The sequence below is a fragment of the Phaethon aethereus genome, assembly GCF_964289735.1.
Source record: "Phaethon aethereus genome assembly, chromosome: 3".
Taxonomy (NCBI): domain Eukaryota; kingdom Metazoa; phylum Chordata; class Aves; order Phaethontiformes; family Phaethontidae; genus Phaethon; species Phaethon aethereus.
In genome coordinates, this window is record NC_138576.1 from 111,738,081 (window position 1) to 111,754,876 (window position 16,796).

The window sequence follows — 16,796 nt, forward strand, 5'->3', positions numbered from 1 at the left end:
AAGCACTGTTTGGAAAGCTGTGTAAATGGGAATTGAATATACACCTGTGCACAAATGCAGCCTCAGCAACACGTGCAAGTTGTGAAGCACAGCAATCCCATCATAAATGGCAGGAAGGACTAACAGTGCCAAACACAGCAAGAGTGCTTTATCCATCACTTGTAAGGCAAGGCTGAACTTCAGTCCACAAGCTACTACATTATTTACTACCCTGCCAAATTTGGCACACCTCTGCCCTGTAAATCTAGCCATGCCCAAGACAGTCTCAAGAGGAGCATAACAAGAGCAAGGCAAATTTAGTTCTATCAGATTTAGTCACACGGGTTAGATTACACTTTGCCAGTAGTTTTGTCCCCTAACTCTCACAGGGATGACATAACTTATCGTGCTTTGGCTTTGCGATGACTATAATTACGTCATGAATGACTAAGACAAGCAGTTTATAACCGATGTGCAGCAATTCGGCAAAAGTGGCAGCACTATAGCCCTCTGTACGTTGCTTTGGGCACTGCCGCATGTGGACAGCAGGAGGCAGATTCCGGAAGGAAGGACATACATATATTTAAAACATTTCAACCTAGTTTTAGTTACGTGCACTAGCATTAATGCAAGATACTTACTGTGGAAAGGTAGGATGCATGTAGAGTAAAAATAGACTTCAGCCATCGGACCACTAGTGAGGCACTGGAAAAGAAAAATAAATTATATCCAAGAGATACTGGCTGAGAAACATGCACTTCACATGCTAGATGCTGAGGAGCCCTATAGAAAATGCTCCTCTTTCACTGTATGAAAAGTCAAATGCAGATGGAAATACAACAGTTTGGCTACCCGGATGAGATACCTATGCAAGTTATTTGTTAGGAAAAGAACAAGCATTTAAGTGAGGGATTAAAACTAGACATATTCAGGGGTCTCTGTTTCTGATGTCTTTCATGGGAGGTTGCAATGAATAAAAGACCAAAGCGTACTGCTTCTTGCCCCACTTACAATGAGGGAATTTTTGTTTTTAAAAAAACAAAACAACAAACAACATAAGTAAGGACACCTAGTCTCAGCAAAGCTATCCTTAGAGCAATATGGCAAGATGGGGGCAGGGGGCAGCAAGACCTGGGCTTGTTAGTCATTAAACTCAACACCAGGAGATGTCTAAATATATTTGATAACTAAACCGACCAAGTTATACATCTGATAGTTACCCCATTTTACATATTGATGGGGTCCACAGTGTCAAAATTCCGGACTTCAGATACTTTCTCAGGGTTGTAGGGTTGTATGCGTATTTCAGGTATCCTTTTCCCTTTTTACTGTCACTTCAGCAATCCTGGCAAAGCCCTGCCTTATGAAAAGTTCCTCTTTGCACCCACAGCCAGGTGAGAATTTTTACCTCAGGATGCTGCAGTTTAATTACAGTCACTGTGGAAATCGATCACATAAGTGGAGGGAAGGAGCATAACACACACACTAGAAAAGTTTCAGGGGAATTAAACTGTAGTTGAGTTGTCTCTTACCTGCATGGGATGCCCTGCAATCTCTTTGTAAGCTAAAAGGACAAAAACAGTCAGCGATAAGCAACAAACAAATAAGTTTCAAAACACAACATTACATCCCTGTGACAGCCCCAACACTGGGGCAGAAAGATCTCCAGGCATCTGAAGTTTGCTAGGATGAACCACTGCCAGGCTCCAGAATATTACATTGCTTGGCTCTACCATCCCACACGCAGGCAGAAGCTGAATTTCATTATTATGTTAAAACTGGAACTCTTAATAGGCAATATAGCCAAGAAACTCAAAGCTGGCAGCAATAAATAGAAGGAAATCCCGTGGTTTATATGTCTCTGTGCCTCTGCTTAGCAGAGCCGCTGTTACAAGGCAGACAAGTTGGGGAAACAAGTGACCCTAATATCAGGTGAAGGCTATTTCCAGAACAAACCTCAAGCTCTGGAGAGGACAGTTACATGAAGATCTGTCCATCCACTGAGATGACATAGTCAAAGGCTTGCACTTAGGTTCTCTGACAAAGGTCCTAGAGAAGAAACGCTGCACCTCATAAACAGAAGTCTAAGGAGGTGTCACAGCATGTGCTTAAAAGAAGTCTAAACATCCAAAACCAGGTCACCTGCATAATTCAGTTAAGATTTGTACCACAAGTATAAACTAAGTCTTCCTTGTGGCCAGCACATGAAAATACAAGAGAAATCTAACCATTAGCCTATGCTATAGAATGGCATTCACGTAACAAGACCAGCTGACCGATGTTCAGTTTAAACAGAGTAATGTCCAGATAAGGCTAATCATTAGAATATTCCTGTCGAAATACAGACTTTAGTTAATATCACTGAAAAAGCAGTTCAGAAGCCAAATCTCTTTTAAAATTATTCCTAAGTCATGTCACAAAGCTTAACTATAGCAACTGGGCTTCTGAGCTATCCTCCAAAGAGGAAAGAAATTGCCCCTCCATTTCCAAGCGCTACCTAAACTCACTGCTCTAAGTGCATATTCTATTTTTCTTTCTCTCACGCGAGTACCTCGCTTATTTATGCTCATATAACGTGCTCTGGCCAGCGCTGCTACTTGCATGTTTCAAGTTACCATCCATTGTAAGAGTTTAAAAGAAGATGCAATGGTAATTTTTGGCCACGCACTAAACAAGGTTTAGCTTAACCCCTTCCTTTTCTTTTTCCCACATAATCATTTCAGATAATATTACATGAGCAAATGCTTTTCCCGGCTTTGACAGGGGCACTTTGTCCTTTGGTTAAGCTTCAGCCAGATGAGGTAAGGGCATATCAGAGAGAAATTAAGAGCCGATTTCATTGGTAAAAATAAAGAGACACATCCTGGATTTTCCCCAATAAGAACATAAACCGAGTGTGGTTTGTATGGCAGCACAAGAAACGCAGTCTCTCCTACCTCGTGCAGCAGTGGAATGACAGCATGTACAGGCATTCTGGCTACTGTGTTCTTTATTACATTCTCCTTTCTTGTGTTGGGCACTCCCTGTTAAAATGGGAAAACATGATCAGAGAATCATTCCGTTTCAACATGTGTACGAGCAACGAGCCCAGTCAAAAATTCCTGCCTTTAAAGCTCTTCTTCTACTCCACTGCCTTTGTATGCTGAGATGACGATAACCAGTGAAAGAAGATTCACTATGGAAAGGAGTTCCATTTTGCAAGTCAGCTACAATTAACAAAACAAGACACCTGATTAACGCATCTAAAGCAATCTCGCCCACCCACCCCATGTTAGAAACAACACACGTTAAAACCTCCCTTGCTATTTTCCGTGCTTGACTCCTGTAAGTAAATGCCTTTCACCAGTATCTCTGACAAGTAATTTCTATTCAGCATCAGATTCTCAAAGGGTTCTTTTCCCGGCCCCAGAACTACCATTTCCACCGAGCCCAAGGGCAACAGCAAGCTTTTCGAGTGAAACCGTTGTCATCAATGCATTTCTCACACAGTATCTGCTTGGCAACCGTACACGCAGGAGACGCAGCACAGGTCACGCTCCAGCTCAAGCTAAAGGCAGGATGGATGCATCAGTAACGGGGCTTGTAAAACATCCCAACGGTGGCGTAACACCTTCACCATAAACAGAAGCGCCTCAGAGGCCATGGCCTGACTCAGAAACCAAGGGAGAGGACAACAAAAACCCCTCGCTGGTAACACCGCTGCCCTGAGCAGCAAATCAGCACAAAGTCACTGGAAGAAACAACGGCTTCTTGACTGCTCAGCCGCCCCGGCTTTCAGGAAGGCTCCCCACGAGTGTCCGAGAACAGGTTAACAGCACGCGATGGTCGCGTAACACTCACCTGAGAGATTTCGGCACCGCTGCTTTCCGAGGATCGCGCCGGGGGACCTTCCCGAAAGCGGCAAAGCCGCGGCGGCGAAAGCGCTGGGCGGGGGGACGGGGGGGGGGGGCGACGGGGGACGACACGACACCCCCCGGGCCGGCAGAGCGAGCTCCTGGCGAGCGGCAGCTCTGGCTCCGCGGGGGCGGGGACAGGAGCGGCGGCGGCCCAAGCCCCTCACGTACCAGAGCAGCCCCCGCGAGCGCGAGCGACCAGGGCGGGCAAACAGGGCGTGGCGCACCAGAAGGGCGCGGCGCGGCGGGTGGCGCGGCGGTTGGCGCAGGGAAGGCGTGCGGGCAGGCCGCAGGGCCCCCTCCCGGCTCTGGAGGCTCGCTCTCTCGACGAGTGGTCGTAGCCCTGCCAGAAGGGGCCCCAGCCATGGTCTCCCCTCGGCCGAAAGCCATCGCCAGAAGGAATGTGGCGACCCAGACGGAGCTGCCGCTCAGGCACGCGGCTGTCCAGGTGCCCGGCTGCAAGGAGGGCCCGAGCCTGTCACTTGTGCTGCAGAGCAGCAGAGACAAGACCTGCGTGCGGTGTGACAGGGCAACGATCTGCTCAGCCTGGTGGCAGAGCTGGAAGAGGAAGTGGAGAGGCTGAGGGGTGTCAGGGGGTGTGAGAGGGAGACAGACCGGTGGCAGACAGACGGTGCCGTCCCTGGGGCAGAGGCAGCAGATGAGGCTCCACAAGCAGCAGGGGATCCCCTGCCCTCTTGCCACCGGGCAGGAGGAGGGGACCTAAGAGACGAGGGGGAATGGAAACAGGTCCCTGAAGGCAAACAAGGCAGATCTCCCGCTGCGTGCCTCTTACAGACCACGCAACCAGGATGAAGAGGCAGATGAAGCATTCCACAAGCGACTGGCAGAAGTCTCACAGTCGCTCACCCTTGATCTTGTGGGGGGACTTCAACTTGCCGGACATCTGCTGGCAATACAGCACAGCAGAGAGGAAACGGTCTGGGAGGTTCCTGGAGTGTGTGGAAGACACCTTCCTGACACAGGGGCACTTGGGTCACAGCAACCCCATGCAACGTGACAGACTGGGGGAAGAGTGGCTGGAAAGCTGCCCGGCGGAAAAGGAACCAGGGTGCTAGTTGACAGCCGTCTAACAGGAGCCAGCAGGGTGCCCAGGAGGCCAAGAAGGCCAACAGCAATCGTGTGGCTAGCAGGAGCAGGGAAGTGATCGTGCCCCTGTACTCAGCACTGGGGATGCCACACCTTGAATCCTGTGTTCAGTTTCAGGCCCCTCACTGCAGCAAATATGTGCAAGACCCCAAGAGCCCTGGGATGGGCAGATCTTCCTGGAGTATTCTCTGCCCTCGCAGCTTCATACAAGGTCCTTGTACCTGTCAAGAACCTGTCAAGGCCCTTTTAACTTTCGATGGGCCCAGTGTGTTTCTTGGCGTTATTTTCCTGGTTTTTTCTTCTTCCTTTCAAACCTCTGCCAGGATATTGAGGATTATATGAACACAGATCAGGCTGCTTTGTTTTCCTATCTGACTATACAGACGCACCAACACCCTTCAGGCCTTCAGGCCTTCCTCTTTTCTCTCATCATTTCTCCCCTTGTGCTTCCACACCTTTGTGTGGTGAAGGACTGGCACATCCCTTCCTCACTCTGTTTCCAGCATCTCAGGTTCAGAAGTGCTTTATTGGCATATAAGGCATATAAGGCAAACCCTTTGCTTCTCAGAAGAGGGGGAAAAGAGACATTTAGAAAACGTGTATGTTTTAAAGAAACTGTAACTTGTGCCATGATGCCTGCCCACAGCTTACCTCTCCCCAGCTTCTGTAGGACACCCTCAGCCCACTCACTGCCCAACACCCCCTGCAAGGCGGCACAGCCCCCCACCCCTAGCCCCTCTCCTGCATCTCCCCAGGGGTGCCCCAAGGTGCTGGGAGGTAGTCAGAGGGCACCGGTCACCTCGCCACATCCGTCCATTGCACGGGAGAGCGCAGGGGACTACAGACAAGATGCATCCCTGAGTTGGGAAGAAAATGTCAGTGCAGCTGGGGAGATTTCTGCTCTCATGCGACTGGGGGTCTGAGCTTGACCTGGACGCCTCCGGTATCTGCCATTGCACCAGCAGCTACCAGAGACTTGTCAAAGGGCCACCTGGTAGCTCGGCACCTACAGCGTGCACCGGCACCTACAGTGAGCTGCACATCCTCCGATAACCCCACCGCATCCTCTGGGCTAGCAGGGCCTGGTCCCTCATTCTCTGCTTCCTGAGTCAAGCCATCTAATCCTATAGCCCCAGTGCTTCCAAAGCCCATCTCTTACTTTGTGAGTAAATATCTATATATGCACATCTCTTATTTTCTAAGCATGCATATAACTGTATTATTTCCCTCTTTACCATCACAAATTGCATTTACAGATGGGTTTTTCTTCTTTTGGTACCTATGCAAGCTTCCTGGAGAACATGAGCTCAAGATAGAAAACTTTTGAAAAACACTTCCTTTTATGTTTTTTATTACTTTTTAAAAGCCTACATCAAAACATACTGTCGGCAGCCATAAACTCCGTAGAGCAAATCCCGTTCTTCAGACACACTGGATAAAACCAATGCCACCCGCACGTCCACCTCTGCCTCCACCTGCCCCACTCAACATCAAGCCTTCACCCGGCATTCCGGTCCAAAACGTCCTGGAGGTTTTTCGCCACGTGCTGAGGCTGGCTGGCGGCGTGCTCCTCCAGCTTGGAGCCCATCACTCCGTAGAGGCTCTTTGCAAACTCGGCGACCACAGCCCTGACGTTGCCGCTTCGGACAGGCAGGACCTTGTTTCCCAGGAAGAACCAGAGCACGGGCAGGGCGTAGCGCTTGACGGCTTGGGGTTTCCGGGGGTAAACAGATGCCACGAGCACTGCCGGGTGAGACACACGAGCTTAATGCAAACAACCTTAATGCAAACAAGTACGTACCTTCATTTTTGGTGCTTGGAAGCCTTTTCTGGCTAATAGCAGCAAGCACAAAGAGCCTGATGATCCAGAAACAGGCAACAGTGGCTGAGTAGCCACTGAACAGAACCACCAACCTCTGAAGACCTTGAGTCCTCCAAATCAGAGGCTTTGTAACCGTGATAGACTTAGCAAAATGAATCGTACACATTTTGTAAATCATTTCGCTATCTGCTTCTGCATTACACATGACAAAAATGTCAAAGCGCTGTTTGTTCCCATTCAGAAGTTGTCTAAAGCAGCTGCTGAAGATTTTGAAATGCAGCTCAGAGAGGTAACTGAAAGATTTCTAATGAAACGGGTGATTACTTTTTGGTGACCTTTGATGGAAAATGCCCAGAGTCTAATCTGGCAGTCCCCTTTGCTCAGTGGCACACAGCAAACGGCAGTGTTATACCAGCACTCTTCAAAACTCCAGCCCACAAAAGATGCGTGCTGCTTGTGGGTTTTATTAGAAACACCAGTGACTAACCGATGTCTTTGGCAGAACGGTCTAAGTTGGGCTTTTTTCCCCTCATACTTGGTGGCTTGTAACGAACAGCTGTTTCACACTTCAGGATGGCTTAGCTTATTACCCAGACCCCATTGCCATGGCAGGTGAGCATCTCACACTTTTAATGGCATTTACCCTCACCATGTTCCCTGAAACACAGGAACGGAGAGAGAAAAATCTTACGCAGGGGGCTGAAATTTAACCAAAAATAAGCGTTCCCTCTCAATCTCTACACATTCCCTCTACATTTTCTCTACGCTGTTACTCTCGCATCGCTCATCAACATTTAAACAGCTACTGGAAGCACCTAACAACAATTCTGGGAAGCAGGAAAATGGTTATAGTTATTTTGCAATAGGAGTTAATTGGAGCTTAAATGCTATTAAACACAGTGGTCACTGTGGAGCTTCAGAAAAGAAAGAGCTGTCTGTTCCCACTAAATCCCAGAGAGAACATCCGCTCTCTCTAAAGTAGACCCAATTTATGTTCAACTGCTTTATTTGAAAAAGAGATTAAAATAACTGTAAAACTGAAAAAATAGTCTTCTCTCATATATTGAGATTATAATTTTTTTTTCCATTGCTTGGCTACTGCTGATGCAGCAAGCTACCATTAGAAATCAATTATTAGCTGCATTTGTAGCATCGGACACGCTGGTATAGAAATGGACTGTTTGCACATCCTGAAATGCTCAGAGTCCAATGTCCTACCTGAAGTAGAGGCGGGGACCCCTCGTGGGTTGGGCTGACCTGCCCACTTTGCCCCTCCGCCCCCACATCCTGCCTCGCACAAAATCCTTGCCTGTAATATGCGTGTTGAGTTTTCTCCTATGATATGACCTCCAGGCTCTGCAGGATTCAGCCTCAAAAGTTTCCAACAGGAAAACCAGAATCTCGTGATGACAAAACAAACGGACCCTCAGAAATAGCCGTTGCCACAGTTTTTTCTAAAGGATGGTCTTTCACTTTAGAAAGGGGACCTCTTACCGACCTCCATGACCTTTACTGTACTGTCCTTCAAAGAGAGGAGGCAGCCAGGGTATTTTCAGCCCCTCTCTTTCCTGGAGGCACGTCCTGAGATGGCCCAGTGAGAGCTCGGCGCTGGAGCCCAGGTGCCATCCCCGTCTCACATGCTACTCCCCTCCGCAGCAGCCAGGCAAACCGACCCTGCCACATACACCTGTTATGCGTATTTTGCAGGAGGGACACGCTCAGGGCCTTCTGGTGTTTGATGAGCTACTGCACTGTCTGTTCAGAGGCATTCCCTCTAAATAGTCCCTCGGAAGACTTCTGGACTTAGAAGCGGAGGTGAAGCAGGCGGTACCTGAGAGACGTTCTGTGACATCTAGCAGAGCTTGGCCGCTGAGGAAACACACTCGCTGGGCAAGTGCTTGCAGCACCAATGTTTTATCTGAAAGAGAAAATTTATTTCTCGTATAACTCACCTGAGGTTATAAGAAAGAAAAAAAGGAGGGTGGGCACAAAGGTAACTGCATTTTGTAAACTAAAATTCTACCAGTTTGAGAGCCCTTTTCTTCTTCTTTCCTTCAAGCTTTCTTGGGAGGATTTTAAATTCAAAAAGAAAAGCTTTCATGTCACATTTCTAAATCCAAGGTTGACTGCTGTGTGAGGAGCTGTGTTAAACATTTCACATTAGGGCCCTCAAGATTTAATTCACATGTAAGTAGCGAAAAGGTTTTGCGTCCCAGCGATTGGCAAAAGTGGCCTCCTCCTTCCTCAAAGGAAAAGGGTGAGAAGGCTCAAAAGTCCACCCACCCATCCATTCACACTTTAAAGATAAGCTGGTGCTAAATCCTTAAGCTGCCTGTTGCGGTCTATGGGCAAGTCGCCAAGTTACTCTTACAAGAGAGAATTACTGCTTATTGCCAACAACCATTCGCTCTGGGGTCTCTTGTAGCACCTCTGAAATAAGGTCTTGGCAGAGAGACGGGAAAATGAACTGATTTCGCAATAATTGGCAGTCGTATCTATTTTAGTTTTTCCTGTGCTGCCTGTGTGTTGATTTGGGGTCTTGTTATAATTGCTGAACTGTTGCCTGGATTGCTCTGCAAGCCTCTGGTCTTACGGCTCTGATAAGCCAAGCAAAGCTTTTCTTGGAGGCAGAAAGCTCGTGGGATGCGCTACGATACCTCGTGGGGTCACCAGGAGGGGCACCAATAAAGCAGGCAACCTCCTTCTGTGTGAACCACTGCAGAGCCAAAGCCCAAAGTGGTTTTAAGTAGCACCCTGCTATTAAGTGCCCCTATTGGCATAAGATCTAAAAAGGAAGTCCCTAATGATCAAGTTCTTGCAAGTGTGCAGTAAAGAACAGATCCTGCCATCCTAATTAAACTTCTGCATTGGGAATTACACTCTTCTCATTCACCTTTTTAAGCGGACACTTCACTTTTTGCCTCACACTCTTGCAGTGCTGGCAGACGCCGTTTCTCACTTGCTGCTCCTCCCCAGAGAGATACCTTACAGCTGCTTCTGGTCACCGCTGCAGCGATGACACTGGTAGCACAAGTATTGCCAGTGTGCTGCTGAATCTACACCAGAAGATCAAGAGGGAAACCCACACCTGGATTCATCTCACCAAACTTGAAACACTTCACTGAGGATTCAGTGGGCAGACATAAACATGTCCAGCAAGCTATACAGAGCAGCCTGAGTCTCCCTCCCTGGTGGAAATGTGTGCCGAAAGAAAGCCAGGCAACGTCAACACTTCTCCACTAAATCCTTGCAGCCGGATCCTCCAGGGGATCCAGCTGCCTAAAATAAAGTGCATACAAATAACTTCAGAGTCACAGAGAATACCACTTGCTACAGGCTTGCGTCTGGTTTTCAACTGTGTCTCCTTGCTGCAATCAACCCAGGGAGCCCGTTGACCCAAGGAGCTAACTTCAGGACAGTATCTCCATGTGCTTGTACCCACCTGCGTACAATCTCTAGAGCAGATCACAAGGGAATAATTCCAAACACACTGACCAAAAAGTAGCTGTTAAAGGCTGTTTTGATGAGCTACAAAGACACCAAGGTACGCTTCTGTAGCATTACCCGTGAAGGGACATGCCACTGTATGTGCCAGTCCACAGCATGCAAAGGCATCGCTTGTGGACAGCGATGAGGAATGGGCTGGAGGTGCCCTCTGCAGGGCAGAGGTGCTCCCAGCCAGAACGAGCCTGGGGATCCCCGAGAGCTTCAGCAGGCAGCAGAGGACATGCTGCACAACCTGCAGCAGGCCATATGGTTCAGGACACAGGGCAGGTCAGGACCTCAGCCTCTCCCTACTGCAGGTACATGTTTTATATCAACAGGCATACTTGCAGCCCCATGCTCAAGCATCCAGAAATGGGGACGATAATGGGCTCCTTACACATCTGGAGGAAGGGAGCTAAGGCACTTGTAACCCCACACACGTGGAGACCGCCAGGCTGACTATGGAACAAGCATGTCATCCTTCATCTGCTCTCCACTATGGCATTTCATTACACAGTTGCTTATTAAATTCAAGGTCTCAGTCTTTGAATTCAAAAGGACATTTTCCTTTAGGCTTGGCATGGCTAAACTACTGCCCAAAACTGCAGAATGAGTAGCTGAGTCCAAAGCTTTTCATGCTGGGGTCAACAAAAGCCAGACGCATCTGCTTGGGACAGCCACCACTGCCAGAGCATGGAACAAACAGAGAGCAAAGAGCCTCCACCACCCTTCTCACCATGTGTTTCAAAGAAAAAGCACATTCCTTTCATCTTGTTTTAGTGGTTATAAACCTAACAGAATGCAAGTATTAGAAAACCAATTCAATAAAAACAAGAGGCATGCAGTTTCCCAGGACGGAGGGGGAAAAACAGTCATGAGAGATGCTAGTCACTTCCCTCATGCTCTTCCAGCAGGAACTTAAAGAATCCCTGTAATGTCCTCTCTACTGAATTAATATCAGACTCTGGATCCAGGTGATAAGCAGCATCCATTCCGCTGCACATCACAACACGATACAACACATTTGGATAGAAAGAATGCGAACCGGACTTCATAAATTTCTTGCAGCAGCTGCATGGCAGCACGGATGACAACAGCTATCAAGAGACATGATGTTCACTTGACTCTGAGATGGAGAAGCCGCAGCTGAGGAGAGTCAATGTCAGAGGGCAGCCTTACCTAGGTGAGAAATGGATGCCTCCAGCGCTTTCACAGCTGCAGCATAAATCCCCGCGTGCTTGGAGTTGAGGTTGTCAGTGACTGCTGCTACCAGACAGACCAGCACGGGGTGTAAGCTGTCTTTGAGCAAGGGTGTTATCAAAGCCAGCACCTCCAGTGCCTGCCTGTTCACTTTCTTGTTGCAATCCTGAAGTCTCAGCACAAAGCCATCAAAAATCTGTTAAGAAAACAAATGACATGAAAGCTGGATTAAAATGTCTTTGTTTCAAGAAGGGATGCAGGAACAAGTACGCAGCAATGCAAAAGATGAATGTGATCCTTTGTGTGAGTTCAGCACTTGCTAGCACAATTGCACTGTTTTCCCACGGGTTACTCACTGTAGTGGTTGCCCAGCCTCATGCTGGTTGAAGAGGTTTTCATATTTTATTGATAGGTTTGGGTGGAGACAGCATAGTTCCTATGGTGTTTCCTTTCCCCATAGACCATTAAATTAACCCCACTGTAATAATGCCAAATACTATCTGTGCTATAGAGGTACGAAAAGAGGTATTTACGATGCCCATTTTTCCATAAAGTTGACCCAAGTAATGAGGGTCGTTTGGATTTAGCCAAAACTGTGGCCAGATGAGATCCAAGTTTTGTTCTCTCTGTCTCAGAACCTGCACCTTCTGGACCCAGAACTCTTCAGGACCCAGACCATTTCTCTAGCCAAGAGGTAGACTTCTGCAGTTTAGTGCGCTGTGCAGTTCTCATTAGAGCAGGTTCAGTTCCTTGACAGCCACATTATCAGGCACATTTTCTAAAAAAGGGGGAAAAAGCAGCTGCTGGGAGGGGAAGGAAGAGAAAATCTGTCTCGACCCATTTTCCTCCTCTTTCCAAAGGGAAAAAAAGGACCCCCAGGAAGGGTGAGAACCGCCTTTCCCAAGCCAGAAAGGGATGAGGACAGCATAGAATTGGCAGAGTTGTATCTGCACAAGACAAGATAAAGTCTACAGGAGCATTTTTAAATCAACCCAGCCTGATACTTCTCTCCCCCATGCCAACCCATTTTTCTTCTGGAGAAGAATTGCCAAGCTTTCAGTGGCTGGATTTCCTTTATTTCAACCTAAGTGGTAGTCGGAGACAGCAGAAGCTACAGCAACAGGAAATTCCGTCATCGTCTCCTGAACAGCACCAACAGGCACATGCCAGAGAAATACATTTGGACTGAAATTACTTGCCCTGAAGCCTGGAGTTGAATTCAGTTATTCTGGGAAAGAAGGGACGGGCCTGGTCCAAATAACTAGTATGTCGTGCCAAGATACACTGCATTAACTTTGCTGGTACGGGCTTGGGCAGGGAGCTAACGGGAAGGGAGCCATAGAGATGCCCTACCTACCTGGACAATGTTAGCGGAGATGAACTTGGGGCTTTGTTTGCAGTGATGGAGGAGGAGCATCACTCCCTCTATTCGAGTCTGAAATTCCTTGGCTGTCAGGAGCTTGCAAAGCTCCTCGAGCTGTTCAATTTCTTCCGTACTCCGAAATGACGTGTGACGGACTGTCTGACGGGGTAAGACGGGCATGTCAGAGCCAGACCTGAAACTGGAAAACAAAACCAAGGTAAGACCTTTTGGTGACAATATCTTCGGCTAATTGTGAGGAAAACATCTCGAGGAGACTTCCTATTGATGTGATTTCAGCTAGATCCTGAGATGAAAAGCAACTTGAATCTCATGACAATCACTGCAGGAGACAATCTGCAAGTAACATTGCTAGTGCTTACTCAGGAAAGCCCAGGCACCAAAGATGGGCTTCACCTCATTTAGCTTCAGATGTCTTCACAGGTACTCATTTAGCATCCTTTGTGGGGAAAACTAGGCACTGCTTCAAAGTTGAAATGCCTCATCTTATGGGAGATGTCTGTATTGTAAGGAAATTAATTACTCTGGAGAAGTATCTCTCCAACAGGTATGGGAATCTGGATCGATAGCTCAGATGCATCTGCATGGATGAATCCTACCCAGAGAGATTAAAGGGCATATCTGAAAGGATCCAGAGGCTCAGGAACACAGGGAAAAACAGAAGCCAAACGTCCCACCACTATGCTCACATTATTGCTTCCCTAGGGACAAGGTCAACAGCTTAACAACCCCATGGGAACAATTCTCTTGAATCAGCCTCTCTCTGCCATGAGCATGGGGAGATCCTAATTATGCTCGTGAGGTATGTGGTCACCTTCCTGCCACCACTGTGCACAACAGAACTAAATAAATCCACTCTGGTATCAGAGGAGAACAGGTACAAGTAGCTCTCCCGCTGCAATGGGGAGACAGCAAGGACCAAATTCCTGCCTTGTACGCTGATTGCAGCACAGGAGAACAAAGCCCTGCTGTCCATCAGCCAAGCAGTAATGGGTCTGAGTGGCATGAATAGCTACAGAAAACGTCCATGTTGAGACGCCTGTTGACCAGAACTGCTCAGGATTTGTCTTTGAGGGTCAGAGAGCCATGATTCAGCCAGGCCAAACCACATGCCTGGAAAGTGCTGCGTTTGGGAATGGCATGTCTTGATGGTCAACGTCTTGATTCTAGAGTGGGACTTCTCATCAAACCACCCGCCTAAAAAAGACTCTCCACTCAGATAAGAATACCCTGACTGAAATTACTTGTCCCAAGTCAAACAGCAGAGACATGGCCCTCTCACAGCCTCCACAACACTGTCCTCACCACTGCACTGGATCTCCTGAGCTGTAACTGGTGGCTGTCTCTTCCTCTCTCTCACTTTTTGTGGAAAACCCTCCAGAGAACTTGTGTTCAGCCTAATGCAGAAGTAGACATTTTTTTATCATACAAGACTTGTGGGACAAGGAAACAATCTCTGGCACACCTTGTCTCCACCGGAAAGATTTTACTGAGGAAGAGACATGTAAAGCTTGCCATGTGCTTTGACAGGTATAACAGAAGTGCTCAGTACCCTCTCTCAGAAGCCAAGTTGCCCTGGGGCGTCATCAAGCCGCTCTTCTTAGCCCTCCCGGGGTCCTTGGCTGATGGACGTTCACATTTATGGTCTTCTATTCCCTACAGATACAAAAAAAACCCCCATCAATCTAGAGAAGACAAAAGAGGCAATGACTTGTTGAAAACAGAAGTTATGACCAGGATCACTGCTACCAAGAAAGGGTTAGGGAAACATTTCACAGCTTAGAGAGGGAGACTGACCAGAGACTCAGTGATGTCTACTCTTTGTTTTTAATAACCCAATGCAGGTTTGAGGTGCTACCATAATGGGCAGCAGTATAAAATCCTGAATTCACTACTCTTGAGCACAAATGGGACTAATGCAAACTGGTAGGGAACAAGCCTTCTCAAAGGGAATAGTGGGAAACTTTTGGGCTCTCTGGGGGTTGGCGTGTTGTGTTGGGAGTTGACTTGGTTCACAGTCACTCTCCCTACTCCTGCACAAATGCACATTCCTTTCGAAAATGTAAATGGAGAGGAATGAGAAAAAAAAAATGGACGATGAATTCTCAAAGCTTCTTCCAGCTCCCCACTGCACGACAGCAGGGCAGTGTTCCCAGAATACAGACAGTATATGTACTCATTATGGTTGCCTTGGGCATCTTTTGGAGAGTTGGAAATTTTCTTGGCACTACTACTTCCTTCGTCTGTTGCAAAGACGTTACTTTCAGAAGCGCTATTCTCACTTCCTTGCTTTATTTGGGCGGTACTCTTCAGGGGTTTTATGCTTGAAGGTAAAACCATTTTCTCCTACTTCCCTTTCCTGTTTGTGGCTGATATTCAAAATAGACCCACTTTATTTCTAGTGATAATACTTCTTTGCTTCCTGCGGATAAACAGCCTGAGGATCAACAGTTCATTACAGAAGCAAAATGATTCAGCAAAAGAACAACAAGATAGATAAATATTAGGTATGCTTAATCTCATATTAGCAATCCCAGTACTTGCAAAAAGGAGACATTTCTCCTGCCAAGCACTTACTTTCTGCTTAAGTGTTGCCATAACATCTTCCAAGTCACGTGAGGGGACAGACTGTTTCAAATGCCGATCAAATTTTTGATGACTCATCAATAGATTCAGCATCTTCCGTCCATAACACCTAACACAGGAAAGAGAGAAGTCAGTACAGGCTATGACTGTCTTTTCTGCCTTGTGAACAAACAAGGGAAAAGTGTTGATAGAATAAGCTGACATTTTAAACTCGTTATGTGCAATGCCTTCATGAGAAAGTGTTACCTATCCAGCAAAGAGAGATATTTACCTCCACTGGTCGCCACTGCACAGTGCTGCCAGCTGAACACAAGAGGCAGGAGGAGAACACGGGGTGACAGGAAGATACAGTTTCACTCTGCAGATGTGGCTATGCTTCTGTGGGATCAAAGGGTCCCGTGGGACGAGCGAAGCACATCTCCTGCTTTGCTGTCAAGGCTTATTTGCAGGGTCTTCCTGCCATTGCACAGTAATTTACCTTCCTTCAACTGACAGAGAAGCTAGGACAAGTCGCCTCCTGCTTAGTTAATATTATTGTATACTAGACGTATGCCCATGCTCTCATGTTCTTAGCATGTGTCAATGGCAATTTAATAACAAAAGTAGGGGGATTTTAGTGGTTTGGTTTGGTTTTGCTACTATGACACTACAGCTATCTTCAAGAGAGAATTTGGAAGTTGTTCAGCCACAGACAACAACATTATACACGCATTGGAAAGAAAAATTTGTGACTATCAGAGGCAACTAAATCTGCAGAAGAGGTTTAGAAAGACTGAGTACATTCTCTGAAGACAGCTCAAATTTTTCGAGCACAGTCTTAACCTTACCAGAAATAAATGCTTGGGATCTTTCAGTGATGAACAGTGGCCAACGCTTCAGCTTTGCATTACACACAGAAGACCAAACAAATTGTTTGATTGACTGATCTGAGATCAGTTGATCTGATTAAGAAATATTGAAGTCCAGGAATTTGGCAACTGTTCTTGCTGGGCAACCTCACATTACCCAGTACACTCATTTCCCCGGACAACATTATCCCCTCAGTGAAATAACTTTCTTAATATTTACCTTCCACTCTTTTTTGGTTTTGTCATTTATAGTCAGACTTCAAAGAGTTTTTTAATTTCAGGAGGTGAAATGAAGAGCCTCACCTTGTGTCCTGATGACGGTCCTGAGCAAGCTTCACCACCATGCACACCAGCAGCTCGGTGTTGTCATGCGGGCCCGACAGGAGCTTCTCAGCTCCGATTTGCTCCATTGCGGTCAGGAGGTGTTCGGCTGCACACTTCCGCACCAGGACGTTGCGGTGCCTGGATACAAGAGAACAAACACCGGTGCAGAG

General features: G+C 47.2%; 1 protein-coding gene across 1 annotated transcript in view; it reads right to left on the reverse strand.

Moving 5' to 3' along the window:
* Nucleotides 1-5,853: 5,853 nt before the first annotated feature.
* Nucleotides 5,854-16,796, reverse strand: part of LOC309404221 (TOG array regulator of axonemal microtubules protein 2-like) — a gene marked incomplete at its 5' end in the record, with an annotated part of 29,073 nt that continues 18,130 nt past the window's right edge. The window contains 7 exon segments of the mRNA XM_081998609.1: nucleotides 5,854-6,722; nucleotides 8,633-8,719; nucleotides 11,467-11,683; nucleotides 12,845-13,043; nucleotides 14,421-14,524; nucleotides 15,446-15,563; nucleotides 16,606-16,764. Of these exon segments, the coding sequence (XP_081854735.1) occupies nucleotides 6,478-6,722; nucleotides 8,633-8,719; nucleotides 11,467-11,683; nucleotides 12,845-13,043; nucleotides 14,421-14,524; nucleotides 15,446-15,563; nucleotides 16,606-16,764 (1,129 nt within the window). The 3' untranslated portion in view covers nucleotides 5,854-6,477.